General features: G+C 46.6%; 1 protein-coding gene across 1 annotated transcript in view; it reads right to left on the bottom strand.

Annotated features, from left to right (window-relative positions):
* The window catches only part of LOC115328605 (venom metalloproteinase antarease-like TtrivMP_A), a 39,357-nt gene that overhangs the window by 8,837 nt on the left and 12,345 nt on the right, over positions 1 to 18,175 (bottom strand). The window contains exons 8-12 of the mRNA XM_040206712.1: positions 12,531 to 12,664; positions 8,140 to 8,195; positions 5,715 to 5,826; positions 5,284 to 5,451; positions 1,122 to 1,254 (exon numbers count right to left, since the gene is read on the bottom strand). Coding sequence (XP_040062646.1) covers positions 1,122 to 1,254; positions 5,284 to 5,451; positions 5,715 to 5,826; positions 8,140 to 8,195; positions 12,531 to 12,664 — 603 coding nt within the window. The remainder of the gene's footprint in view (positions 1 to 1,121; positions 1,255 to 5,283; positions 5,452 to 5,714; positions 5,827 to 8,139; positions 8,196 to 12,530; positions 12,665 to 18,175) is intronic.

The following is an 18,175-nucleotide window of genomic DNA, read 5'->3' as shown; positions in this document are numbered from 1 at the left end:
GCACGGATAAACAACATCTGTACCGAATGACAGCACCGACCACGCACCGACAACCGAAAAGCAGCTTTCACGGCTTTCACGTCCACACACGAGGCCGCGAGAGGACATTCCAAAATGTGCTCGATCTCACTCGAGAGTTGGACTTCTGACCCTCGGCGTCCAAAAACCTACTCGCGTCCAGAGTTGTTCTAGTTGATTCCTCCAGCCTTATTGTCACGTGACTCAACCCGCACGAGTAAGTAAAAAAAGCCGTCGAAGAAAGGAACGCGACAAACGACCGTTGGGGAGAAAAAGAAAAGAAAAAAAAAAAAACGCGACGCCGTGGCGCCTTTTTTTGTTTTTTGTGCCCCGTCGAGCGGAGAGGGAAAAAAAAAAGAAGAGAACGTCCATTGCAAAGAAGCCAAATATCAAGGGGAGCCTTGCGGAGAAGCGCACTACCAGTTTAGCCTACTCATGCCGACGCTCCTTGAAGGGAGAGAGGGAAGCGCTGCGGCTTTCCATCTAGGTGGTGTTGGTCATTCTCGTCCCCTCATCCTATCTTCCTCGTTCCCCTTCTCTTCCCCCTCCCTCCCTCCTCCCTCGTGACGTCACTCGTGACCCTAGTGACCTTCGTGACGTCACTCGTGCAGGCCTCGTGAAGGTCACTTCATGACGACACTCGTGACATCTCTCGTGACCCTAGTGACGCTCGTGACGTCACTCGTGAATGCCTCGTGAGGTCACGCATGACCTTCGTCATGCCCCTCCCGAGGGACCTTCATGACGACACTCGCGACGTCACTCGTGACCCTAGTGACCCTCGTGACGTCACACGAGACATCATTTTAAGAAACGTCCCATAATGTAACGAGCGGCTACACCGACGGCGACGGCGACGGTGACGCCGCTCAAGCCGGAAACGGGCGCCTAAGAGCTGCGCCTTATACAAAGAAACGTCCCAAAGTGGAACGGCACGGAACGTAAGGAAACCGTTCACGTCCGATAACGGCAAGTGCTGTGGCTGCACAAAACGTGTCCGGTTTGGACCGACCTTCAGCGGGCTGCGCGATTTGCTGAGAGATATGGGAGCGGTTTGCAGGCTGAGGATAGGTAAAAAAGAGGGGAAAGGGAATTATGGTTACGGCCGAAGAGAATTGCTCCGGGTTAATGCGTCGACACAACATCTCCGGTGTGATTCTGCGGCCCGCAACCTCCTTAGTGACAACAAAAAAGTCATAGTTGGATTTTGTTTTCCAGCATTCCTCCCCACGTAGCCTGCAAATAGACAAAAATCGATCAATATATGTTTTAAAATGAATATATGCCGAAATCTCGGAGTGTGCAATGGGAGAGGTACGGATGCAACATTTAAAGTTTTAATGAAAAGACACAAAGAAAAAAAAAGTATCCTTCAATTAGGATAAGGCCGCCGATATACTAATGCCTCTTTAATTGGAGTAATTACCCAAAATCCGTGCCAACAAAAACTCTAAAGGCCCTGTCACCCTGAGGCAACACGACAGCAGCAGCAGCTAGCAGCCACACAACATGTTGTCCAAAAGTAGGGGCAACTTATTGCTCGCTTCCCGTGTTATCCGTCAACCCTGTTGCATCGCGGCAAAAGCAGCACAGCATGGACAACGAACATTTTACCTTGCTAAGACAGCCATCGGCAACAAAAACAGCAGTAACTTGTTTGGACCGGCAACACCACAACACAGATAGCTTTAATGGCAGAGCTAATTCCATATCAACGTCTTTTTTTAAGAGCTTACTCAAATAAAAGCTTGGAAAATGTCATTTTACAATAATTAAGGCTGTCTTGCAGCCAAAAAAAAAATTTAATGAATGTTTTTACTGCGTAAGTACGGAACGGGCTTGTCGAGATGGTCACAGCTACGGTCGTGAACGTTCAGACTGGTGTTGAAAATAAAACTACCGAGAGCCCAGCTAACATCACTGCTAGTGAAAAAAATGGCACACCTACTCTCCCGCTGATAATGTATTTTTGAAATAATGCAGAAAAGCAAAGAATAAACAATTGAAGTATTAAAACAACCCCTATGATTATGATTATTGATAATTGGAACTTGTAAACAGCCGCTACCAAACACCCGAATTCATTCCAAAATGCCCAAGATATTTCGGGGAATGGAGCGATCACATAGCAGGCAATAGGCAAAGAGACAGTGTTGAAAAATATTCATTCCACCAATTATTATGGAAGCCGATCGTGTCGGTGTCGCAGTTTCTAAGCACCGTTAGCTCAACCCAACACCACGCTACAAAAGATGCTTTGGGGTGCTGCCGGTGCTAACTAAAATTTACAGTAGGAATAAATTTGCATGATAGAAAGAACCGGACAGATACACCTCAATCGGTGGCGTAAATCCCGAACATATATCAGCGAGTTCACTTTCCTCAAATAGGGATATCGGCTTTTTCAGCGAATGAAGAGCATCTCGATAGTATAAAGGCTGGAAAGTAGTCCCCGTGTCAAGTTTTCGAAATCCAGTCACTGTTTGATGTCCTCCCGTGGTAATTTCTAACCCTTCGTGCGCTCTAGTACTTTGTAGAGCTGCATTCCCAGCTACTCCTTGCCACACACGAACAAAGGTAAAGAATTAAGATGGCGGAGTATTCCCAGTGTTGGGACCGCCGTCAGCGCGGTGTGACAGGGTGGTCGGACAACGAATCGGCCAACACGGTTGCCTGACGGCAGCAGCATGTTGCCCTAATGTTGTTGATGCTGCGATGTGACAGGGTCACCCTAAACGCGTTTTACTCATGTTTATGGAGAGTTGTTCAACTGTTGTCTCAGTGTGACTGGGAGCGTGGCTAGTCGATCACTCTTGATATGTTTCTTTCGGTTTAGTTCGTTTGCACTAAACAACCTACGGACTTAGTAGGAATCTTGTAAAAACGATTTTTTTTTCATGCTTGCTGGATTCCGCAACCCTTAGGTAAAAGCTTTGATGTGTTATTGAAGTTGATATAATGACCATAATTTGTTTTTATCGAGATTAACGGCCCAACCACAATAGTATGCAGTTTCATTGTGAACGTTAAGCCTCGTGGTCTCTCCGATGACAGGTGATCTGCCAGTTTCTTTCAAATATCACTGACAGCTTCTAAGGAACTCGATGCGCGGCGTTTTTAACGCTTCTAGCTTCGTCCCTCATTATTCAATATCTTTATCGGTTAATGTCGCAAACTCATTCACTGGCAAGTGTTAATATTATACTCGATATGCTCAATATGCACAGCGCTCGGCGCTTCTTCAGCTGTCGGTTACGAGTCTTGCTTAATTTTTCTGTTAATTGCTAACCCACTGAAGGGTCCAATAATAGAGTAGCGCCATTTTTCGAAATGTCGTAGGCAAACTTGTGATTGCTTACGACTGGCTACTCGCAGCCGGTCATATACAAACACAAGTGGCTTTAAACTTGCTTGTAGCGCAGTTGCGGTCGAATGTAAGTGTGTGTAACCAGGTTTCAAAATACAGTCCCTAGTGAAGTATTTTAGCACACCCCCTTGCTCCCCTTTTCACTTCCATATATTTTTGTCAGATTCCAGTGGCCTCCTGGCGATGCAGCGAGTAAAGAAGGTAATGGGCCACGTCGTTCGCGTTCTCTTCAGGCTCGGTGGTTTATTCTTTTCACTCGCTAAGACAGAATTTAACCTGTTCTCTAACCTTATTCGCACGATCACATATATGTCCCAAAGTGGTAAAAATTACAATACAAGTTTTCAATACAATAGAGAAGAAAAGCTATTACTATTTATCCAAACATTTTGATACATCTCGGCTAGTCCAGCCCTTGTGACTGCGCTTCCTTATTAAAATACCGCCGGTGAGGCACACCAGAATCTCTGAAGGGTTTTCGAATACCCTTCAACAATTTCTGAGAGGTCTTAGATGCCCATCAAAGTTTTCTAAGGGGCATTACGTGCACATGAAAAATGTTTGAGGGGTGTAAGAGGCCTTCATATTTATTGAGGCCTTTCGGCTCTGTCGGAATCTTTTCGGCGACGCACGTGACCTATCGATATAGTTTTAAAGATATGTGGGAGAAATCATTTGAACCTTGAGGCTATATCCGTCGGAGAAGCCGCTGGCATTTTGCACCGGGCGGCCGCAACAAGCTGTCGCTCAGTGTCGACTTTGCCTCCCGCGCGGGGATCTATTTCCAAAAGCAGCTCCGCGTGCGGAAAAGGGAGGATGTTTCTCAGTTCCCTATTGCGCCTTCGTGGAAATGGAGCGTGCTGGTTAAGTTACGGTGTTTGTGGAGAACAACATAGAGGACGAAAACAGGACGTGCAGTTTTACGCATAATTCCTTCTCAGGAATTGGAGAAACGTGTCGTCCTGTTTTCGCCCTCTATTCTATTGCGCCTCTTTGTACTTTCGGCTTCCGGACATTGTCCAGTGAGCTAAAAACACCCCGGAGACTGTACAGTGAGCTAAAAACACCCCGGAGACGACAACGGTACGGCAACAGGGACGACACCGCCACCGTGCTTGGATTACCTCAAAGGCGGCCGACGTTGGTTACGTGTTCGTGACTTTTTCTGAACGTGTTGCTGACTGTGTATGTGTGTGTATGTGTGTGTGTGGTGCACCTCTACAGTTTTGCAAGTTGTACTACTGTTCTTCTGAGGAATTTACAAAGCAACATAATGAGTACCTTGAAGAATATTTTGTCGAAAAGAACAAGGTTGTTGCTATTTGGTCTGATTAATTTTAAATACAGCTGCTTGCGCTCTGGGTTCAGTACACTTAGGTGCCTATTTTCTTTTTGCGATTCAAAAGGCATGTATGGCTAAAGTCAAAACTAAACTTCCAGTAACGTTTAAAACAACAGCTTTTTTGGTATGTAAGTCTCAAGGGTCTGAAGGTCTGAAGGGTTTCAAAGGCTGAATGATTTGAAAGACTAAGGGCTCTGATGGCTGAAGGGGTTTTGAAGGGCTCACAGGGTCCCATAACACGTCAGGGCTAAAAGGGTAATTTCAATATGGTTCTTGCACCTGTTTTCTTCTCAAGGGTAAAGAAACCTTCTGTCTGTCAACGTGAAGCAAAATGCAACTTCCAAAACAAAATGCCGATCAACCACAATGCGCCAAACACAATTTTTTTTGGTGAACTACGACGTAAGAAACTGGGATTGAAAGTAACTTCCCGTCAACGGGCAAACGATGCACTCCAATTTAGGATGAAATAATTGCTAGGGGAACTGTCACGGGTCAATAGAATAAGAAAGTTCCGATGATGCCAGCACCTAGGGAACTTCAAGCATATGCTTACTTTAAAACAAATTGCATCCCCTCTTCACTACAATTCGAAAATGTGAAAGGTGGTCTATAATGCCCCGCACGTTTCATCATGTATTTCTCTGGTAACTTGCAGTCCACAGCACCAGGATGATTCTTGATATGTCCCACGGGACCGTTTCCATCATGCGTGCTCCCGAGCCTGCGTAAATATCGTTCATGTTGAGAAAAAACCATGTAATGCTCAACACTATAATCAGGGACAGATTAAGAAACGCATAGCGGGGCACATCATGGTCAAGGTTGTTGCCCGAGTGATTCTTTCCTCGGCCTTCCTATCGGCCCATATCGCATTGTCCGTGGCGATGATAACAAACATGGGATTCGATGACGGTGACTGAAAAAGCTTTTCTCGAATCATATGTTCAACACATGTGCATATAAGAGAATCGACAGGATACTTACAAATGCCCAATTTCGTGGGCTATTGTGCCGAACATATAGTAAAGAGGAGGTCGTTCCTCAGCTATTCCTACATTTGAGCCACTCACACAGATCATTCCGGTAAAGGCGGAACCTGGAAATAACAATGCATCTGCTGATTGCCAAATACATTCAACAACGTTTTTTTTTTCTTTCAAACTCTTGAAATACGCTTCGAAGTGAATGTCATCCACTTTGGGAAAAGGGAAATTTAGGAATATGAGACGTTTAGCCACTTAAAAGTGAAAATTAGGCGTGAGCGCTTCTGCAAAATTTTTGAATACCTAGGATTCAAGCCGTATCTAGAGGTCGGGTGGCGAGCTTAAATGGCCCTTGAAAGAAAAAAAAAAGAAAACAATCTGGCGTGCCAAAAAAAATTTACGCGAAAAATATTTTTAGAGCAATATTGACGGCGAGAAATTTATTTGGAATTCTGAGCTCAAAGTACATTACATCACGGAATGGTCCTTCGCTCAAAGTGATGAAATTCGCTTTTTCCAACTCAACGTGAAGGCGAAGCCGATCGACCTCTCCTCAACGCGCCCGAAAAGCCGAGAGAGAAAACAAGTGGAAAGCAGGTGACTATCAACTAAAGGGCGTCTCGCGCCATCAATATTGTTCTAAAAATGTTTTAGAGCGCAGCTCTTAAGGGCCCGTTCCCGGCTTGAGCGGCGTCGCCGTCGCCGTCGGCGTCGGCGTAACCAAGGTCAACCCAAGGTCACGTGACCCCCAAGGTCATCCCAAGGTCACGTGACCCCCAAGGTCATCCCAAAGTCACGTGACCCCCAAGATCATAACAAGGTCACGTGACCCGCAAGGTCACGTGACCCCCAGAGGTCACGTGACCCCTACCCAAGGGTCACGTGGCCCACAAGGTCACGTGACACCCAAAGTCACGTGACTCCCCAAGTCACGCGACTCCCCAAGTCAGGTGACCCCCCGCGAGGTCACGTGACCACCCCGAAGTCACGTGACCTCCTTAGGGCCACATGAACCCCTCCCCCGAGGTCACGTGACCCCCTCCCCAAGGTCACGTGACCCCCTCCCCCCGAGGTCACGTGACCCCCGAAGTCACGTGACACCCCCCGAGTCTCGTGACCACCCCCAGGGTCACGTGACCCCCCGCCGAGGTCACGTGACCTCCCCGATGACGTCATCAGTGACGTCACTGATGACGTCACCGACATCCGCATCGTCATCGTCACCATCGCTGATGACGTCATGGGAGTCCGCATCGTCACTGATGACGTCATCGGAGTCCGCATCGTCATCGTCACTGATGACGTCATCAGTGACGTCACTGATGACATCATTGGCATTTTCACGTGACCCAAGGTCACGTGACCCCCCAGGTCACTTCACCCCCCCCGTACCCTTCCCTCCTCCTCCTCAAGAGCTGCGCTCTAATTCGGTGCTACAGGGAGTTGTGAACGGCTTTCACTTTTTTTACGTATAGTTTGTTTTTGACACGCGTGTCTCAACCAATCTGTTTAAAAAAATTTTTTTTTTCAGAGGCCCTTTAAGAGGAAATGTGCCTTTAGAAACAAATGAACAAACAAACGCGCAAACGAACATCTACAAATGTTTTTAAGCGAAAAAATAATTTACGAGTGACTAAACTCTCAGTCTCTGGCTAAATGTAGAGCTCGGTGTTCGAACCTGATGCCAAAGTTTCCAAACTTGCTGGCTAAAAGTTTATGAACATTTTAGGGAATTCACAATTAGACGAGGTCAGTCAACGAAGTCCACCAACGCATAAAGATGAGTGACGTCGGGTATCGATAACAGGACTAATTTTGCCAGTGGAAATATTTAAAAATCCGTTCTAACTTCTGAATCTGTTAACAGTGAGTTCTAAAACTGTGGCATCAGGTTGTACCGTTAGAGCTCCGTTTGTTGGGCACTAAGCGTTGGGCAATGCTTATGTTATTTTGTCATGAAATACACTATTTTTGCGGTCACATGTACACTTCCGGCCTTACAGTTTTACGCATAAGAAAAATGTACAGTCATAATTTGTTGTTGATTTTTCCTTTTGGTATTGTAGAAATCTCACCACGAATATCAGTGAAATTTTCAAGAGATATTTGTTGAATGTGATCTTTATGATCATCATCTGACGACAACCCTTCTCGTCCAATTTTATTTGTGAACTAAGTGGCCAGAACGTCTTTTAAAAACATTTTTTTAACTTTCTGTAACTGCTTATGCTAATTTTATACAGTAAAGGTCACCTTCCGTGAAAACGGCGAACAACTTACAAATCCCACTCAGTAATTCGTGTTGCTAATTAGCAGAAACGGCGTTATTCGTTAGACATCTCTCGGAAATACCAGGAAAACTCTGGTTTTTTCAAGATTCAGCATAAATGTGTTGTCCGGAGCATCTTCTGACCCCGCTCTCTTACCGTAAACATTAGGAGATACTTTATTAGTGTTCTTGTTGCGTGTCCCTAAGCGGCGCCTGAAATGCAATTATAAAAATACTAATTATGCCCATTCCTGCTTTTATGAACATTAATCACGTGCAACTCTGTACGTACAGTGCGCCGCAATATGAAAGACCCACTCGGAGCGCGTGGCCGAGCGCTCTTAGTGGGTCTTTCATATTGCGGCGCACTGTACATATAATTTCTGCTTTTTAGGCTTTACATGTCATTTTACAGAAAAACCGTGAACGCTACACTTATGTGATCTCAGCAGGTGACTTACACGACGGTGCGAATGTAGCAGAGGTAACTTGTAAATGAACGTTCTCATTTATAAAAGAAAAAGAAAAAAAAAACATATCATTCCTATTAGAAGGTAGTTCAGTGTCATCAAAGAGCACTAAATTCGTTAATTTTAGGAAATTGTGGAGCATTTGGGAAGGGCAGTGGCTCTGACGTTACCACCCGTGCAATCTGTACAAGGTTGGCACTGCAATAACGCTGATGATAATATTGTCGTCTGCGTTTACCCATCGCCTTGCCAATCTAAAAACTCGATTTTGAATATGATATTTACCCACGGCAGTTACCACACCTTTCTCTAAGCCATTGCTTTGGACCTAACGAAGAGGTTGCAGATAAAAACTTCATTCAATCATATGAAGTGGAAAAAGGTGTTTATCGGGAAAAGCAGATTTTTTTTTTTTATTTTTAAGAACATTAAGAAACCGCATGAAATATTAGAGATCCGCTAACCTCACTTACTATGCATAAACAATCGAGCAAAATCAATGATTTTACTTAACCTTTGCACAATACATTTTGTTACCTTGATATTGTTTCTTAATATCTGCTGCCAGGAAATTCTAAAACCTAAAGCTGTGACGCTTGTGACAGCTTAATACTGAAATATTGAGACCACTCTGATTCAATACAAAAATGACTTTGATATCGTCGGAAAAATGACAAGAATAGCTTGTAGCAGGCAGCGCGTATTAGCCGAAACTATACACCTCTACCCCTCGTTTCGAGGGGGAATTAAACGTTTCCCCCACGTTCCTTGTCGCCTTGCCATAAAATAAATTTTACCGGCCCATAAAAAGGGGGTATGTTTTAATTTGAGATTGAAATTTTCTTTACACAGTCTTACTGGGTTGAGTCAAACCGAAGTACGAGGGTAGCTAAGGGGGCGATGAAGGCGAGTTGGTTCATGACTAGGTAAGGTAACTACAGCGCAGAGAAAGACGAATACGAAGAAATGACACATAATAGCACATATGTTTCCTCTCTTGGACACATTTCATTTAGACATATACCGGCGCATATGTGTCAAACTAGATACCGCCTCCAAATAGCTGAACTATGTCGAAATAAAGATAAAAATGTGTTATTGTCTGCAAGAAAACAAGAATACATATAATTGTTTTGCACCTGTAATCTCAGATGGTGTTAGTATAGTGCGAGTGGAACGCTTGTTTGCTTGTAGTGCGAATGATACCGATGACTTAAGAAAGGCATATCAAAGCTTTCCAGGTCGTTTGAAAGTTAAAACAGCTCCTCTTTGGGCGTTTTTCACCTAACAAAAAGGCGGTCTGCTTGAACAAAATTTACAACCTCCCGTTTCAGTAAATGCGAATGTTGATTATGATTGAGTCGGTTTCTTTTTGTTCTTGCGTCGTTTTTATATTGTATGTTTCTGAGGGTCGTTGGTTTAGCGCTCGTCCTGTATTCTTTATGTATTCTTCTGTGCGCTGTATTTGCCTTCTCTAGAGGAAGGAGAAATTGAAAACTTTTCGGAATCGCCGCCAGCTAATTGTATTTTTCCGTTAAATATTGTTATAGTGTTGTGCTGAACACTCTTTCAATTAAATTGAATGCAATTATCATATGGATCTATCCAATAGTCTAGTTTTGGCAAACATTCAAGTGAAACAAACTTGTGCATTTTTATTCATAAATAAAATCAATGGCACATTGGTCATAAGGATTTTTTTACATTGTCAGATTCCAGCGTCAACTAAATAGTTGATCTAAGACAACCATAAATCATGGCCGCTCATTCCAACCACCGGAACCAACAACAACCTTGCGCTGCTTCTTTCTCCTCCACTCGGCGACTGTTGCCATGCATAGCCGCCCTGTCGGCATATAAATGCAGTCTTGGGGATATCCTTGTGGCGTACAGGAATCTGGAGGAAGCCTTGGGACAGGTTGAAGCTTGTGAACCACTGAGTTCTGCCAAACTCTGCCAGTACCCAGTCTGTCCGTGGCATTGGGTTTACGGGAACTTGAATTTTAGCATTGAGCGGCCGGTGATCCATAGCTAATTGGTACACTCCCGACTTCTTCGCAACCAGGACTGGGGCACAGGACCACTGGCTAAAGCTGGGCTGTATCAAGTTCTGCTGCAGCAGATCCTCGATGCACGAATATATTATCTGCCTTTTGTGGGCATCAATCGGGCGAAGCCTGCAGCGAATCGGCGCGGAATCTCCAGTTTTGAAGGTGTGCTCCATCAGTCTCTTGCAGACAGGCCGTTTGTCAAATAGTGCGTCAAAATTTGCCAGCATGATTAAAACATTCGAATGCTTTGCATAGTCAACATCAGGACTGTTGTCGTGCAGCAGATGCCGAGCATTTGTAGCCATGTTCTTGTTATGGTAGGCCTGAGGCCTGTCATTCTTTCGTAGAAACTGATCATCGCAGGCTATTCTCTCCGCACACCAGGGCCTTCACTGGACTGGGCGAACAAATTCTCTAATCTGTACACTTGTTTGTTACTGGTCTGACTGGAGTCTTCTCCATAGATTTCGCTCTTGGAAGACGGGACAAGCTTGTGTTGTTCAGACCCTATCGTCCAAGCACTCAAAGAAATATATATGGAGATGCCAGTAGCGTTAAGAAAGTCACTGCCTAGCACAATGTCCCTGCAAAGTCCTGGCATGAAGAGGGATCGCTGTTTGCGTGATCCCCCTGTCCAATGCACTAGGCATCGTACGGTGCTTGCTGTCTGAGACCAACCGGCTGGAAGACGAAGCCAGTGCTGTTCTTCTCGAACAGTCGCTCCTCCAGCCACTGCTGGCTCAATCACTGCCTATCCTGCTAGATTGACGCTTGTTACGGTGTCCAGGAGTCCGTGAAAGATACTGTCCCCTATGCGAAGCTCCGCAAGTGGCTCTTTTTGACAGGCTGCTGCAGTATACCCGCACTGACATTTAGACTTTTGCCGGTATGTCGTCTACTGCCCGCCGTTTCCCGGACAACTCGCTTGCATATGTCCGGGCTCGTTGCAGCGAAAACAATGAGGTCCGCCCCGGCACCGTCTTGCGCCCGTGGGACACGGTGACATGTGTCCCACGCCCCCGCACCTGTGACACAGTAGCTGGCGATGTCATGGATGAAGAAAGAATAAACAATTAAAACAGGGACAACAAAACTACATCTTTCATCATGGATGAAGAAAGAATAAACAATTAAAACAGGGACAACAAAACTACATCTTTCAAACCAACCAACACGCTCTTCTACTAAGCATAGCTGGCGATCATAGCTGTTTTCTTGGGGCACGGCCTGCTGTCCGATTGGGCTGCCGAAACCCACGTGGAACGGTACTACGCTGTGCGTCGCGACAGCACCGAGTTGGTTCCTGAAGTACGAAGGGTGCAGGGCCTTCGGATGCAGGCACCAGGAATACGCGTTTGGAGCAGCAAGGGTGGGCGTGGTCTAGGCTGCAATAATCTGATTTGTCACTGGAACTGGACGAGTCACTGGAGTCGCCGTTCGACTTTGGAACGCCAAAACCCGGGCCACTTGGTTTGGAAATTTGGGAGGGGGTACATATTAGAGACGTCGCCACATGGGCTCCATTAATTCATCCGCAGAGTCAGCGAGTTCCTTCAGCGTTGAAAAAGGTCCTTTCTTCAACAAGATCTCGGAACTGCGAGTGCCCCCATCTGTCAAAGTACCCTCTCCACCTTCTGCGTATCTGTCACAGGCTCGCCGATCTTGTCGTAGTAACTGCTGATGACATATATGAACTGCTTCAGGTTTTCCTCGGGGTGTTGAGTTCGTTTCCGCAGTTCCTCTTTCAGTCGCTTCGTATTGTCACCACACTGTGCTCGTTTGTGTCAAAAAATATTTTTTACGACTTTTGCGTTGAAATAAAAGCTAATCCGTGTTTCGTTCGTTATGGACGTCAAAGATTTAATCTAAACGGTGCTTATTTATTGTAAACCCAAAAATTCTTTCACGATCGCTTTAATATATTATATATCCTTTGTGAGCATTGAATCGCCATAAGAAACTATGATATGTTATTTCTGCGAAACGGCACAACTCGACCTCACGCTGAATTACGTGATATCGCTTACCCAACGAGCATAAAGTAGAAGTCGGCAGGCCTTGCAAACGTGGTGCTTGCTGTGAATTGTCCAAAGGCTCTTAGTGACTCATGCGATGAGACTATATTATCTTCCTCCACAATGAAATACTCATCTTCTTTCGTCTGTAAGCATAAAGAATTAAACGAAAATATTTATATTCATTACGTTTTCAACTTCAAATTACACCGCCGTTGAAAAGGGTGGTTCTTGGTTATAATCGAAAAGTGGTACTTTCTAGATGCAATAATATGTCTCGGTCTAGTTGTTTATAAAATTGTGCAATACTTGGCATTGAGTTTACTAAGTAAAATCAGCTAAATGAAACATACGGACCTGTGCGAAAAAGAATTAGAAAGGAGCCAGTTTTGATCTGACAGCGCCATGTGTCACGAGAAAATACAAATTGTTCAAAATTGAAATAGAAAACGAACGGTTACTTCCAACTAAAACCAATGGCTTTGACTGCGCGAACAGAGAGTGTTGTAACTTTGATTTAGACAGATATATCCCCGATTGCTCTTCCGTGGCGCTATCGCTTTGATACACAAGTTTTCGTTTTCTTATTTATTTACACGGTGCTATAAAATCACGACATTTAAATAGTGCTAGCTCATGGCGGAAATAAGCAGTTTATTTGTTACCCTAGCCGAATCATAGGAACCCTTGTTTGCAACACAGATCGACGCTCCTTTCTTACCTTGTTCGAGGCTCCAACATACCATCAGATATATGTGTACAGGCACGCACTAGCCCCCCCCCCTTTCCCTTCCCTCCTTTCAGGCTTGTTTGAAACAATTGTTCGGCATTCGATTAAAGGGATACCATCTGTTTGCGACAAACGTATCTTGGTTTTATTTCTCACACATCACACACTGGTACAACGAATCAACTGCAACTTTTTTCACACACTTATTTCTCCGGCTAAAGCTCTCAGCAATGCTCATATTCAAAAAAAGAGTTTGGGCATAGTTCAGAAAAAAAAATAAAAAAAACGAAAGCCGTTTACAACTTCCTGTAACGCCGGATTAGAGCGCAGCTCTTGAGGAAGAGGAGGGAAGGGTACTGAGGGAAGAATATACCCCTCCTCCCTCCTCCTCACCTTTTCATCCTGTCTGCTACACCCCCTCTGAGCGGCGTCGCTGTCGCCTTACGAGGGTCACGTCACCTCACGGGGTTCACGTGACCCCTGTTAGGTCACGTGATTACGATAACCGAATCGTCATCGTCATCGTGATGACGTCATCAGTGACGTCATGTGACGGCACGGCATCGTCACTGATGACGTCATCGGTGACGTCACGCGCCCGATAATGCACCGCGCTGTTGCAACGACGCCGACGGCGACGGCGACGCCGCTCAATCTGGAAACGGGCGCCTAAGAGCTGCGCTCTAAAAAATACGAAATGACATTACTCTGGAATCGAACTTCAATATCCGCCAGTTGTCTGACTTTATTAGCCCACTTGTGGTCTTGCGCACGAACGCGTCCCCCGCTTCCAAAATGAAGCAGGATGACCCTTGTTTGGGCCTCGTCTCTCTCGATTAAATCAATGAACGCGAAGGGGTTCGGGTGCGCTCTTCCCGTCACGGATTTGATTTTTCAATGCCATGCCTCCACATGGCTGTTGGTTCAAATCCTTCGTTTCGGTGGTGGTTACCCTGTTCCAGGTGAAAAATGACACTCATCCGATTCGCGTCAAAGTAATCGAATTATCCCATAAGCTCCGAACTCCCAGTAATATACCCTCCTGACGCAGAAACGCCGTGGGGCGAGGGATGTGAGAAGGCGAAACAAAGGAAAGTGACATGAGCTTACGAATGACCGCCTTTAGCTGCCAACAGGTTTTGCCCAAAAATGAAAGTGACTCCCGCGATGAGAAGCTTGGTCAAATACTCCGCACATTCCAACAATAAGCGCCTGCTCAAAACCCGTCACGAAACTTTGAGGGGTCGATGAAGCAATCCCAGCAGGCGTCAATGACAGTATAACCAATCAAACGTACGGACATAAATTTGTCGCTAACCGACTTGACAACAAAAAGTAAATGGCTGCGCTATGCACTCCGACCAGTTACAACACGCAGTTACAAGTTGATCAAGCATGTAAGATACAACAAAGAAACGTCGCGTCCGCAAAAATAATTGTGGCTGACGACAGCCGCTGCATGTCATCTCGTGTTGCGAAGTCATCGCAGGAGTCGTCAATGATAGCAAGGGCTCTGCGCTTTTCTGTTGTGGGCGTCGTTGAGTTGCAGACCGTCGGTTGGTGAAGGAAGCGGTGGCTGCGCTGAGCGCCTTTACCATTGCATCCTTCAGGCTGGCAAACATGGGTATATCTGCTGCTTCTTCACCTGGCACCGAGAATAAATTTAGTGGTTTGGTTTAGCTAACTTTGCATGATACTTCGTAGACGTGATATAGATAACCATATGGAAGGATACTGCAGAGCAGGTTTCGAGAAGTTCCTTGTTAAACAAACTTCGCACGGCCGTATTCGGGTTGGGTGCTGCTGACGCTTTCAGCGCCATGCGCAGCTGGTCCCTCACAAGCGTCGGCTCGTGTGTTGCATGGTTATGGTCGCCTATAAGTGAAAGGAGCGTAAATGTGCAATGGCATTTTGACGGCCCGTAAGCATATACCTGGTGGCGCTAGTAAGAGTAAGTCAGGAACGAAACAAATGCAGTGGTTTTTTTCATGTCTAGATCGTCAAAGACTAATTGAATTTAGAAACTTACGTGATCTATTTTCACATTGTCCTCTTCAATCAAAATCGAAGCCGCGCATCTTGATAAAGTGTAACGGCAACAACACGTAACCGTTCAGTTTGCATTTTGCCGTTGTTCGTGACCTATGCAACCTTCAAGGTAAAGACACTTTTGTTTTCTGCGTGTCACTCTGTACAAACTCGAAAATCTCCCCTGACTGATGTCTCACTGTTGATTAGGTAATGTTGTATTTCAGAGTGCAACGTTAATTTTTTTTACTGCGATGGGGACTTACAGTTACGTGTTTCGACACATACACGGTTCTGCGTTTTATGACTCATCGCCAGTGTTGGGTAACGCGTTACAAAAAACGACGTTACCGGTAATGTGTTTCTTTTTATCGGTAACGCGTAACCTACTCGTTACTTTTTTCAAGACAGCAATGGGTAATGTATTTATGTTACGTATTTCGGAGTAACGGGTGACGGATTTACGTTGCTCGTAACTTTTTGTTTATAAAACTTAAAAGAAAAATAACCCAATTGTTCTTTCGTGCTTCGAGGCGCCAATTGGCTGTGGTTTTTTTTTTTCGTTTTTCTTCGCGTTTTTTTGGGGGGGAGTAGTTAGATGAATCCATGAAAAAGATAAAGTAATTATGTTCAGAGTCTGCATAGACGTAATGTTCCTCTCGGTATTTCTATCATGATTTCAATCGTGATTTCAATCAGACCTGTTTCGCTACGATAATGAAGATCAAAGCATTTTCACAAAAATAATCTCAAAATAGCTTTATTATTTACCATTTGTCTATCATAAAATATAAACAAAACAAAAATACTCATATTGCCGCGCGCGCAGTAGGCGCGTCGGCCATGGCCCAACGGTTATCGTGCCCGCCTCTCACGCGAAGTGCACGGGTTTGATTCCTGGGAGCGACGCGTCTTCTGTTTATCCTTGCAATTTAGTGTTCTAGTAAATTCGAGAATCCCGTTGCTTGTTCGAGGTGCGAATGTTCTCGTCGCCGAACCTTCTAGGCCGACTGTTCCAGAAACCAACGCGTGTACATAAGGGGCCCCGCTTGGCAATCCTGAGTCAGTTTTCGCCCCTGCGTTCGACTCTGCTGCTACGCCGACTTCGGCACCCGCGACGCTCTGTTCTTATCTTTCGTACCCCTTTTATTTTTGGCACAAGTTCGCCACATTAAACGTTTATTTATTCCTGCTTATTTCTTGTTTATTGATCACCACCCGTGACATTCTGGTGGAGGTGCCGGGTATCTGCATTCTATGCCTGTGCACCCTACCCCTCCGAAAACACGCCGGCCAAGTGACGTGCTCAGCCCAGGGAGGCTACCCTTCGCAGAAGACCAGACCAAGGCCCGGTCAAGTCGCCGTAACCAAGGCCTACCCCCTGAACTCGGACCCCTGCCGCAGAATCCAAAGAAGAAGATTGCGAGGATGGTCAGTCCACCCGTTGTTGTCCTACCCTTTGCTGCCCGTACGCCTGCGTCCTTTCACGGTGAGCCTCATGAAGACATCGAGGACTGGCTACAGCAGTACGAGCGAGTGGCCCAGCACAACCGTTGGAAGGACGAACAGCGCCTGCAGAGTCTTTACTTTGCGCTCGAAGGGACGGCCAGGCAGTGGTTCGAGAATCGCGAGACCTCCTCGATCTCGTGGACCGCCTGCAAGGATGCGCTGAGACGGACATTCGCCAGCCAATATCGACGGGAGAAGGCCGAGGACCTTCTTCGAATGAGGACACAGGGTTAAACGAGACTATCACCAGTTTCGTCGAGGATGTTTTGCGCCTGGTCGCTCGCGCCGACCCTCAAGCCACCGACGAAAAAAAGCTGCGGATTTTAATGCGAGGTGTCAAGGATGACATTTTTGGTGGACTCGTTCGTTACCCCCCATGCACCGTTGAAGACTTCGTCACGGAGGCCACGAACATGGAACGTGCCCTCCTCGCAAGAGCCAGCCACTACCATCGGCACTCGAGCGTCGTTGCTGCTTCCGCATCGGGCTACGACATCAGCCATAGCATCCCCGGCCTTCGCGACATCATCCGCGACATCGTCTGGGAGGAGCTTAGGAAGCTTCTGCCGACTGCTGAACGCCCGGCCTCAATCTCCATTGCCGAGGTCGTCCGAGACGAGGTTCAGCGAGCGCTCCTACCAGGTGCCCCTGTCACCATGACCGCACCCGAAAAACCGACACTGACCTACGCCGCCATGACTCAACGACCGCGCAAGATCACCGCCAGGTCACGGCACCACCCCGACGTGAACTTCCAGCGCCGAGGTTCTCCCGACGCCAGGAAGATCGGGCGCACGCCCACCCAGAACGAGCAGCGCCACGAAAGACCGACGTGTGGAGGACGGCCGATCGACGCCCGTTGTGCTATTACTGCGGTGAAGCCGGCCACATTTACCGTCGATGCCCCTACAGACAACTGGGGCTGCGCGGGTTCCACCCGAGCGACCCGCGCCCAAGATACGACGAACGCCCTCGCGACATTGAGGAGTACCTCCGCCGCTCGCCCTTCCCAGTGTCGTCTCTCCGCCGTGAAGCCCGCTCCCCATCGCCACGACGTTCAACGTCCCCAGCGCAACGACCCCACCGAGAGAGCCAATCTCCCCTGCGTCGCCGAGAAAACTAAGTGCGGCAACGCCTGGAAGTGACAATGCCGAAAAAGACGGAAGCAAACAGCCTCCAAGAACAACGGAGTGCTCCCACTCTACCGAAGCCCCGCATCGTACCGACGTCCCTGCAACGGTGTCCAACAGCCTAAACGTTGTTATCAACGGCCTCGACGCATCGGCACTCGTGGACACCGGAGCAGACTACTCAGTCTTGAGTGGGAGGCTCTCTCGCCGCCTGCGAAAAATGACGACGCCGTGGGATGGACCTTAAATACGAACCGCCG

The sequence above is a fragment of the Ixodes scapularis genome, unplaced genomic scaffold, assembly GCF_016920785.2.
Source record: "Ixodes scapularis isolate PalLabHiFi unplaced genomic scaffold, ASM1692078v2 PGA_scaffold6__148_contigs__length_123643588, whole genome shotgun sequence".
Classification (NCBI taxonomy): domain Eukaryota; kingdom Metazoa; phylum Arthropoda; class Arachnida; order Ixodida; family Ixodidae; genus Ixodes; species Ixodes scapularis.
This window is presented reverse-complemented; position numbering and strand designations above follow the sequence as displayed.